This window comes from Bubalus kerabau, chromosome 18, assembly GCF_029407905.1.
Source record: "Bubalus kerabau isolate K-KA32 ecotype Philippines breed swamp buffalo chromosome 18, PCC_UOA_SB_1v2, whole genome shotgun sequence".
Lineage (NCBI taxonomy): Eukaryota > Metazoa > Chordata > Mammalia > Artiodactyla > Bovidae > Bubalus > Bubalus kerabau.
Window position 1 is genome coordinate 39,969,996 of NC_073641.1, and position 11,504 is coordinate 39,981,499.

The 11,504-nt window shown below is 33.7% G+C and overlaps 1 protein-coding gene across 8 annotated transcripts in view; it reads left to right on the forward strand.

The window, feature by feature from the left end:
• The window catches only part of LMBRD2 (LMBR1 domain containing 2), a 49,006-nt gene extending 40,094 nt beyond the window's left edge, over window positions 1-8,912 (forward strand). For 6 of the 8 annotated variants that reach the window (XM_055555166.1, XM_055555164.1, XM_055555163.1 and 3 more), the window contains 2 exons: window positions 1,979-2,108; window positions 3,004-8,912. In XM_055555166.1, the coding sequence (XP_055411141.1) occupies window positions 1,979-2,108; window positions 3,004-3,088 (215 nt within the window). In that variant the 3' untranslated portion in view covers window positions 3,089-8,912. The remainder of the gene's footprint in view (window positions 1-1,978; window positions 2,109-3,003) is intronic. The other 2 variants (XM_055555168.1, XM_055555167.1) reach the window with 2 other exon arrangements.
• Window positions 8,913-11,504: the final 2,592 nt, after the last annotated feature.

Here is an 11,504-nt window from a genome sequence, read left to right on the forward strand (position 1 = left end):
AGATAGTTGGGAAACGTATTATCACGCTTAGAAGTTTGGATTTTATCCCAAAGGTAAGATTTCAGTATGGAAAGAAGCATGCTCAGATTTTTGGTTTAGAAAGATGAATTTGACATCTATATAAAGTATTATTTCCAGGAAAGTGAGATACAACACAGTTTAGTGTCTGTTGTAGTAATGCAGTCAGAAAATGATGAGGGCCTTAATACACAATATTGGTTTTATGGAATAAATCAACACAACATTGTAAAGCCATTATCCTCTAATTAAAGATAAATGAAAAAACAAAAAAATGATGAGGGCTTAAAATAAGCATCCTTGAGATAACCCTGGAGATAAAGAAGAGAGGATGTGTTTGGATGAGATTTAGCATAAAAGAAATAATAGAAAGCTGAAGTTTCAATTAAAGCTAGGAAATAGAGGGATAATTCTACAAAGATATTTGGAAGCTTATCTTGGATTTGGACTTAACAGAGTGCAGAGATCTGGGGGGTATAGGAGAATGGTTAAGAGGAAACACAAAACCTTGGGATGATGAGTTAGAACCTGGCATGAGGGAGGCAACCAGTATTTGCTGAATGAATGAGATAACTAGTGGAGGGCAGAGTCCAAGATGACAACAATGTAAGGTAAGAGAGAATTGGCTTGCCTTAAATTTTCAAAAAGAGCTGTGTCATGGTTTGTTTTGAAGCTGTTGAGCTGCTCAAAATAACACTGTGAAAATTTAGGTTTTTATGGAGAAAACATCATTCATATCGGGAAAGGAGAGTTAGTTTTTCTAGATCTGTGCTGACCAAGGTGGTAACCATTAGCCACATATGGCTGTTTAGCATTTGCAGGGTAGCTGGTGCCCCATATTGAAATGATAATATTTTGGATGTATTGGGTTAAATATGTTAAAATTAATTTCAACTATTTCTTTTTACTTTTTAAATGTATTTACTAGTAAAAAGTAAATACAGGGCTTGCAATTTATTTCTGTTGGACATTGCTTCCCTGAATTCTTGCCCTATGGAAAAAAGAGTTAGTCCTTTATTGCAGAGTTTGAGTTGATTGCATCTTAAAATCGTAGCTGAGAAATGAGATGTAGCAGCCCCTGGATTCACTATGAAACCAGCTGAAACTTATTTAATTGTGAACAGTTTCACTGTTACGATTGCTGCTGCTGTTCATTCTCTAAGTCGTGTCTGACTCTTTGCGAACCCATTCACTGCAGCACTGCCGGTGCTTCCCAATTCTTCACTGTCTCCCAGAGTGAGCTCAAACTCAAGTCCATTGACTCAGTAATGCCATCCAACGATCTCATCATCTGTCGTCCCCTTATCCTGTTGCCCTCAATCTTTCCCAGCATCAGGGTCTTTTCCAATGAATCAGCTTTTTCAATCAGTACTGAAGGTTCGGCTTCAGCACCGGTCCTTCCAATGAATATTCAGGGTTGATTTCCTTTAGGATTGATTGGTTTGATCTCCTTGCTGTCCAAGGAACTCTCAAGAGTCTTCTCCAACACCATAGTTCAAAAGCATCAATTCTTCAGTGCTCAGCCTTCTTTATAGCCCAACTTTCACATCCATACCTGACTACTAGAAAAACCATAGCTTTGACTATATGGACCTTTGTCAGCAAAATGATGTCTCTTCTTTTTAATATACTGTCTAGGTTTGTCATAGCTATTCTTCCAAGGAGCAAGTGTCTTTTAATTTTGTGGCTGCAGTCACCATCTGCGTTGAAGTTAAATACTAATTCTGTTGCTGTAGCTGCTTCTGAGCTTAGACTACATACAAGGGAGAACTCTTCTTTCTTATTTTCTATCATATTATTAATCATTTAATATAATTTTGAGATAACCGTGTAGTTATCCTTTCTTAATATTGTCTTCACAATGAAAATTCAGATCCTTTAAAATCTTGACTTTCTGTGTGCCCGTAGACTGTGACCCATAAAGACAATAGAAAGTGGAATTTTTTTTCTTCTTTTGCAGCGACATCTAAATATACCAGGGCTAATAACAGGACTGAAAGGGACCGAATAGAACTTCTTCAAGATGCGGAACCTTTGGATTTTAATGCAGAAACGTTCTCTGATGACCCTCTTGAATCTGAATCAGGAAGGTAAGTTCCAGGTTGTCCTTTTGGCTCCAGTATTCCTCTGAAAATTTGATAACATTCTGACTTGACGAGATAAACATAAGGAAAATATTCATCTTTATTGCTAATGTAAAACATATTAAGCAACGTTTGATACCTTTTAACACCTGCTAATCTTTTATATTTTAAAAATTATCAGTGGTAGTAGTTGAAATTAGTACTTTCATAAATTATTACCAGTAGTATGATAAATAACAAAGAATTGAAATCATTTGGTAGAGTCTTAACAATATTTATATTCCTATTCTGACAATTCTATTTATGAAATCCATCATATTTGGCAATAGTTACATAGATATGACTGGGTGGCACTGTATTCTGAGCACTTTAACAACAGTAATCGTGTTTTATGACTGTAAGTCCAATTGGAATTGAATCTAGAGAGGCTCAGTAACTTACCCAGGATCACACAACTTTTAAGTAACAAAATCAGGCATTTAAACCCCAGGACTCTGGCTTCAGAGTCTGTGCTTTTAGCTGTTATACCAAGTAGAAACAATTAAACAAAAGCAAAACATCATGGGCATGAAGATATTTGCTTATAAATAGCAAGAGGAATATTCTGTTTATATTCAACAATACAGAGTAGTTATTAAATCCAAATTTCATGATGTGTTTTATATCTCTCTTTTCCTTTCTTTTTTACATCTCTCATCCTGCCATATGTGTCATATCATAGGCTGTAAAACAGTTGTTGGTTGATTTATAATTATAGGTAAATCTCTTGGGGATAATATCCTTGGAGAATAAGTTTCTGATTTCAGCTACTGAATAGATTTTACAGTTCTTAAAAATTATGTACCCACTTCCTTTTAATGTGTCCTTGTTTTTCTCTCCTTCTTTATTTTTGATGCCTCAGATCATTTCTTTATCCACCTTTCAGGTATCAGCCTGGTGGACGATACCTCTCAATGTCTCGCAGCAGAATATTTGATGATGTTTAAAGTCTGTAGGAATTTATGGAGTAGCTAACCAAGATCAACAAACAAGTTCAGTCTTTATGAACATCTGTATGCTCTAGAATTAACTACTGAACTCCCAGTGAAAAGTGTCAGGATAAAAAAGGCACGAAAAATTAATCATATCTTAGTGATAATGGCTTATTATTCATTGAATATCATCTTTATTTCTAATAGGATTTGTTTCATACCATTCCTGAAATGTCTGTCTTAGAATTACAGTTACAATGGAAGGATTTAATTCATGATAAAGATCATTATATGTTGAAAACATGTAGTTCAGTTTGTTTCAGATTAATTTTTTCAGGAAAACTTGTTTTAAAGGTTCAAGGAAGCCATAGTTACAACTGACTAATATTATAGTTTTATTATTGTGATTTACATATTCTTTCTAAAAAATATGTTGATCCTTTATTTCCCAAAGAGATGGAGACCTCAATAATAACCATATTTACAAAATCCATGTCTTAAAACAAGGCTTACTTACCAGACATAACTGAATGTAGAAAGCCCTTTTTCAACACTGTATGCAAATTAGTTAGGTTTTTGCATGTGTGTTTAAGACTATACTTCAACTAGTGTTTGTATCTTCAGCATGTGTACTTTAATCAGGTGATGAATTATTCTTTCAGTCTTTGGTAGTAACTGGAAGTTGTCGTATGCTTTTGGTATTGCTTTGTAAAAGATTTTTATTTCAGAGAGGAGTGTTCACCTTTACCATTTAGCATAGTGATTTAAGTGTTGATCATTCCATTCAAGGAGAGTCATAATTTTTAATGGTAAATAGTGAGGTTTTGGTGGCTCAGATGGTAAAGCGTCTGCCTACAATGTGAGAGACCTGGGTTCGATCCCTGGGTCGGGAACATCCCCCTGGAGAAGGAAATGGCAACCCACTCCAGTACTCTTGCCTGGAGAATCTCATGGATGGAGGAGCCTGGTGGGCTACAGTCCATGGGGTTGCAAAGAGTCGGACACGACTGAGCGACTTCCCCTTAACAGCCAAAGAGTCCCACAAAATTCTCTACTGTTAAAAGGTGCCTGTTTATTCCTTTTGAAAAAGAATATCTGGTTATTCAAAGATAAAAAGTGAGTCCATTTACTGTTACTACTTACACTTAAATTGTGATTTATAGAAAACTACTTTAGAGTGGAGATATGTAAGAACTTGTTGCTTAAACATGTTATCATTTTAAATTGAGTTTTTAAAATTTTGTTTAAGCCAAAGTTAGGTATTACATTGTAAATCACCAGTGTTTTATGCACAGTGACTATAGTTCAGCACAACATTTTGCAAAAAGAGTTGTTTATGTCCCTGAAATATTTGCAACTCTTTGAGAATCCATACCATGGATTCACCCAGTGGTGACTGGGCCACCCCACGGCCATCTTAGTTTCACCTGTTATCCTTTCGGTAGTGCTCATTTTCACTCTTAAGTATTCCAGTTTGAGGATGAATTATATAGTCACCTGACAATTTGATTATATGTTTCTTGAAGGTAATTTTTCCCTGAATCATAATTTTAAATGTTTTATTTCCCTCTTTTCTTAGTGTTATCACATAAATTCGTTAGAAGCCACAGTTTTAGGCAGATACTGAAAGGATAGTGTATCATCCTAATTATCTCATTTTCTTAAATTTTTATGATTTTTTTTAAGATTAGATCCCCTTTAAAATAATTATCAGTCAATAGATTTTCCTCTCAATCAAAATTATATAGACTACCCATTTAAGAAGACACACACACAGCCTTTTATTGTAAAGCGTGGTCAGAGAGCAATAGGCCAGGAGCAGAGATAATTTAACACTGTAATTTCATGACTGACCATTGAAACCTTGGGCAAATCATGTAACCTTTCTGTGCCTCAGTTTCTTCATTTTCAAAATGAAGAGAATACTTGATATTTACCTACTGATCTACCTCACAAAGCAGTTGTGAGGGTATTGAGTTGATGTTTATATAGTGGCATTTAAAAAGACAAAATAAGTTGTTAGCTATGCTGGTTTTCCACACAAGTGGTATTTGAAGCTATTAGATAGGAAACAGATCACCCCAGAAAGTGGTCCAGTTTCTTATTATTACAGAGAAGCTTACAAGTTCCCAAAGCAAAAACTCTTTTTGGAATAAGTAATCAAAATCCTGTGAAAATAATATTGTTTTATTATTTAGTCTTTGAGTTTACTTTGGAATATGTTCCTTAAGTATAATGTTGTTTCTCATAGGTTTTATCATGAAACTCAGATGCTATTGTAGAAGTAGAAGCAGAAAAAGAGAAGAAATGATCCAGTTACTTTTATAATTTATAATACTCTAAGATATATTGATAGAAATATGTAAAAGATGTACTACTTTATTTATTATTAATTTTTAAAATGATTATAATAATTGGAGTGTATGTAATACTTGATAAAACAGTATAGATCCCCTTTATGACTTTTGAGTTATTTCCAAAATAATTTTGGTTGTTTAAGTGATCCAGAGTATTCAATTGTTTAGGCAGAATTTGTTACAGGATTTCATATATGATCATATAGGAAGATTACCTGGCTGGGTAATTTTGTGTTTAGAAGTTAATTATTTAATCCCTGAAGTCTTAAGAGTTTATTGCTGGGGAACTAAGTTAATATTTGTTAAGCAACTTTGTAAAAACTGTAATATGAACAAAAGTTTTCTGTTTTGAGAATATTACTAAAATGACATCTACTGCAAAACATTACTACTAAATTCATATACTTTACATGCAAAGTATATTTCTTGAAGAATTACTTCTGACAATTACCTTTTGAGTGTTTCTTATATTGTAATAGATTCCTATTTAAACTTTCTAAATTATTTTTCTAAATAATTATTAGAATATTCAGTAAGCCATTGCAGAAAATAACAATAAGTAATCTATTAATTTCATGGATCTGTAAGTTGCTATTAACTTTTGTTATTACATCAATAATTTGTTATTATTAGAACATTTAAAAAATCATTATTAAAATAAGACTAATTATTAGAATTTGTTCTCTTACCAAATGAACAGGGGCTTGGGAATAATTTCATTATACTAGAGGCCCTCATTTCACAAGAGTCATAAGAACTAAATAACTTTCAAGGGTTTTCAGTTTATAAAGAATAGATGAGAGGATTGGACAATCAAAATTTTTTAAAATATTGCTGCCAATTTGTTTTTGGACACTACTATTTGATTAGATTATCAGTTCTTACATGTGTGCTGGTTGTATACTCAAATGAAATTAAATGTGGATAGGCAAGTCAGTGTGTGTTTTTTTAAGTATATTTTAGAATATTAATGAAAGAATTCATTGATATACAACAGCAAACCTCATTTTTGTATATGTGTAGTAGATTTAGAGAATGTTCTTGATTTTTATGTAGATTACTGTTTTAAAGGAAAAATAAACTCTCCATAATTTTAATTCACACTGTTCAGTAATGTGAGTTTTATATTTGTGATTTGTGTGGGCCATGCCTGAAAATCACAAGAATAAATATATTTGCACTAAGAGGCAGAACATATCCCTGAGAAATCTTAACATACTTGAATCTCCAAAGTATAATGGATTGTATTTATTAAATCCTAAATGTTAATAAGTAAATGGATCGAGACTTTTATCTTTCCTTTCTTTTCTCCCTTTCTCCTTTCATTCCTTTTATACCTTCTTTCCTCTCTGAAGCCTGTCTTTATAGTATAGCTTATAATGAGCTGACATATTTTTCTTGCGTTTGTTTGGTGTATACGGTTGTTTTTGATGGTCAGTACACTCAAAAGGTAGTAGTTCTGACTACAGACCCCACTACTTGAATAGCAGTATTGCACTTAAAGTAGTACAACAGATTTTGCTAGACAACTAAGCAACATCTGGATATAAATATGAGGGATGCTATGCTAGCTCACTGTGTTGTCTTTTTCGCCACTAAGTAGGACACTTCAGTAAAATGAAATATTCTCAGTGTAGATGTTTTAGCATAAAATTATATTTCTAAAACCAGTGATTATTAAAAACAAGCAAACAAACCCCAAACATTAAAAACCTTGAGACCTCATTTTATGAAAAGGAGTTTGTAAATAACATACATCGTTGTCAAAGTTTTCTTTAGAAGAGGTTGAAACAATGTAAGAGTGTTACAGGGAGTCTTCTGAAATATTAATTCCCTTTGTGTGGGTTACTTCTTTTCAATTCAATGACTTATTTTTCTGCTCAGAGACCTGGAAGACTAGGCAGTGTTATTCCCTTTACTAACTCCTGGAGACCAGGTCCTGTGAGCTGTCTCTACTATCAGAGCAGCTATTAGCCCTGCCCCATCCCCAGTCCTATTGCAGTGGGGACATACCACACCCCTAATTCCTTTTATGTTCAGCTTGGTTTTCCTAACATTTTATATCCATTGTGGTAGATTGAAGCCTCATCACAATTTTAAATTTGTTAATGAAACAAGAATAATGCCGTGTTCCTCTTCTCATCGATATCCTAAAAGACTTTTGTTTTTAACACACTCCCTGAAGAGAATTAACCTTTTTTTCTATGAAAATCTTTTCTTTTGTGATTATCCTGATCTCACATCATTTTGCAAAAGGAGATTTTTACTGTACTTAGTGCAAAAGAGTAGAAAGAATGGTTTACTGTGGCAGACATATATAAAATAAAGTCATAATTTGTTAATCTGACTGTACAACACCATTTTGAGTTGGTATTATTGACACAAATCTTATCAGTCTAGTCACTTAGAGCTGTATTTCTCAAAAGAATGCTGGCTAGCATCTTCCCTACTTAATACACCAAATTGTAGGGGAGAGACTATGTATTTTTTTTTTTTTTAAGCAATCCAATGGATTTGTTTTTGTCCATATTTTGTAAACAACTTGAAGAACTTTTCTCATTTCGAAGATGGAGAACATGTGGACCTGTCTTTTAAATAATTGTAATCTAATATATATATTTATAAATTATAGCATTGGAAAAAGAGCTCTAATAATGATGTTGTTACTTCCTGGTATTTAATTTTTATAAAATGTTTTTGTAAATAACTAATTGTAGTATTGCTTTTAAGTAGTTTAAAAATCTTTCTCAAATAAGTTCTGCCCAGGACTTATTTCCTATTCGAAAGTTCAGTAGTCTAGTATGAGTTTGAAATATTCCTACATCTCTTCAGTATCTTTTTGTATATACCAGTACTCAAGCAAAGTATACCAAAAGCCTAAGTTCTGTGTTGCATTAATAAAGTACTTGTTATTTATCTTATTCAGTGGATCAGGTGAAGTAGAGAGTAAGTCTTTTCAAATGTGCATCTGATCATAAATTTCAAAATGTTTATTATGTTCATTTTTGGTGCATGATGCCAAATTTATCTTTAATCAGCCACTACTACCTAGTTGTTGTTTAGTTGCTATTAATAGGTTGTGTCTGACTTTTTGCAACCCCATGGACTGTAGCCTACCAGCTCCTATGTCCATGGAGTCCTCCAGGTAAGAATACTACCTGCTATGTAATGGCAAATGTTTCCCTTTCTGATCAATGGGTTGTAGATATAACTATTTTTCTCTGCAGATTCTCACTAAATATGTATTTGAAAAAAACCTGCAAAGTGCTACCTGTAATTAAGTTAGCATCTTTGGCCTTATCTATGCATAATATTCTCTCAGTTTGGTTTTGACAGACTCATGGACTTGGAATTGCTTTGTAGTATTTTAACTTATTGTAATGTAATGAATTTTTTGAGATGTTTATTTGATTAGCTGTTAAAATGTAGGAAATTATGTAGCTTTGCATGAAATAAAGTACATTTCTACAAGTTACTAAGAACTTTGCTGGTCGTTTATGTATTTTCCTTCAACCGTCTTTGAGATTATACTCTTTTTAGTAAACTAAGACTTTTTTTGTTCCTTTCAAATTATTAACAGGTACCACGAAAGAAATGTTTTAAGATAAATAACTAAATACCTATACTTTAGGCTCCACCTTGCTTCCTTCAGTGAAGTTGAAAACAGGAAAATCAATGAAACCAAATACTGAGTGTTTGAAAAGATCAATAAAATTGATGAAACCCTAGCCAGGCTGACAAAGGAAATAGAGAGTTGCTTTCCCATATACCGAAAATAACAATGGAAATTTGAGATTAAAAACACAATATCATTTACATCTGTCCTAGTTAATACAGTAAGAAGAAAAGGAAATAAAAGATATGCAGTAAGAAATAAAACTCTCTGTCTGCAGATCATATGATCATCTATGTAGCAATCTAAAAGAACTGGCTAAAAAAATGAAAACAAAAAACAACAACAACAAAGAAACCTAGAATGAGTAAATGATTATAGCAAGTTTGCAGGATATAAGGCTAATATAAAAAAGTAGGTCCTTTTCCCTTTTACCAGCAATGGAAGAGTAGAATTCAAAATTAAAGATAATACCATTTACATTAGCATCCCCTAAAATGAAATACTTAGGTATAAATTTAATAAAATATATCTAAGATCTATATGAAGAAAACTACAAACCACTGATGAAAGAAATCAAAGAACAGAATAGAGTCCATAATGAGCAGGAAGGCAGGAAGACACATTATTTCCAGGATGTCACTTCTTCCCAAACTGACCTATTGATTCAATGTAATCCCAGTTAAAGCCCCAATAAGTTATTTTATGGATATTGACAAACTGATTGTAAAGTTTATATGGAGAAGCAAAAGACCCAGAAGAGTCAACACAATACTGAAGGAGAACAAAGTTGGAGTACTGACACTAGCCAATTTCAAGACTTACAATAAAGCTAAAATTATCAAGACATTGTGAGATTGGTGAAAGAATAGACAAGTAGACAATCAAACAGAACAGAGCAGAAATACACCCACATAAATATAGTCAATTGATCTTTGACAAAAGAACAAAGGCAATTCAATGGAGAAAGGAGTCTAACAAATGATGCTGGGACGCTGGACATCCAAATGCAAAAATAATGTAGACACTAACTTTACACCTTTTACAAAAATTAACTGAAAATAGTTCATAAACCTAAAGCACAAAACTTCTGGAAGATAACATAGGGGGAAACATAGGTAAACATGGGCTTGGCAGACAATATATATATCACACAAAAATGTGTGTATATATATATATGTACCCAGAGATATGTACAGGAATGGGATTATTCATATAATTTCAACCATAGATAATTCAGTCAACAGAATAGGTTTATTTATTCAACATGATGGGTATGTGCATGAATAAGTGGAAGTGATTAATTATTAATACAACTATATAACAACATGGATGAAACAAAGATATTGTGGATCCAAACAAGTCAGATGTGAAAAAATATAGTATGATTCTGCTTATATGAAGTTCAAAAAAAGATTAAATTGTAGAGTTAAAAAATGAATGCTTTGTAGTAAGATCATAAAGAATGAAAAACAAGAAATTACCATACATATCAGGCTATTGCTTACCTTTAAAGAGAAGGAAGGGATTAGTGACTATGATCAGCACAAGAGTAACTTCTGGATTGCTACCTGTGTTCCCTTTCTTGGGTGGTGGTTTTACAGGTGTCCACTTGGTGGTAATGAATTGCTAAACAGTACATGCATCTGGTCCCATCACTTCATGGGAAATAGATGGGGAAACAGTGGAAACAGTGTCAGACTTTATTTTTGGGGGCTCCAAAATCACTGCAGATGGTGATTGCAGCCATGAAATTAAAAGACGCTTACTCCTTGGAAGGAAACTTACAACCAACCTAGATAGCATATTCAAAAGCAGAGACATTACTTTGCCAACAAAGGTCCATCTAGTCAAGGCTATTTTTCCAGTGGTCATGTATGGATGTGAGAGTTGGACTGTGAAGAAAGCTGAACGCCGAAGAATTGATGCTTTTGAACTGTGGTGTTGGAGAAGACTCTTGAAAGTCCCTTGGACTGCAAGGAGATCCAGCCAATCCATTCTGAAGGAGATCAGCCCCGGCATTTCTTTGGAAGGAATGATGCTAAAGCTGAAACTCCAGTACTTTGGCCACCTCATGCAAAGAGTTGACTCATTGGAAAGGACCCTGATGCTGGGAGGGATTGGGGGCAGGAGGAGAAGGGAACGACAGAGGATGAGATGGCTAGATGGCATCACCGACTTGATGGACATGAGTCTGAGTGAACTCTGGGAGTTGGTGATGGACAGGGAGGCCTGGTGTGCTGCGATTCATGGGGTCGCAAAGAGTCGGTCACGACTGAGCGACTGAACTGAACTGAACATGCTTTTGTGTGCGCTTTGCTATGTATACATCTTCTTTTATAATGAAGTTTAAAAATATAGAGATTTAAATTACATAGCTTAAAAGTTGGAACTGGAAGAAACTGTGTTACAGTGTTCCAAGGTCATGATAATATTCAGCAGGAGTAAAGATGTTGCTTTA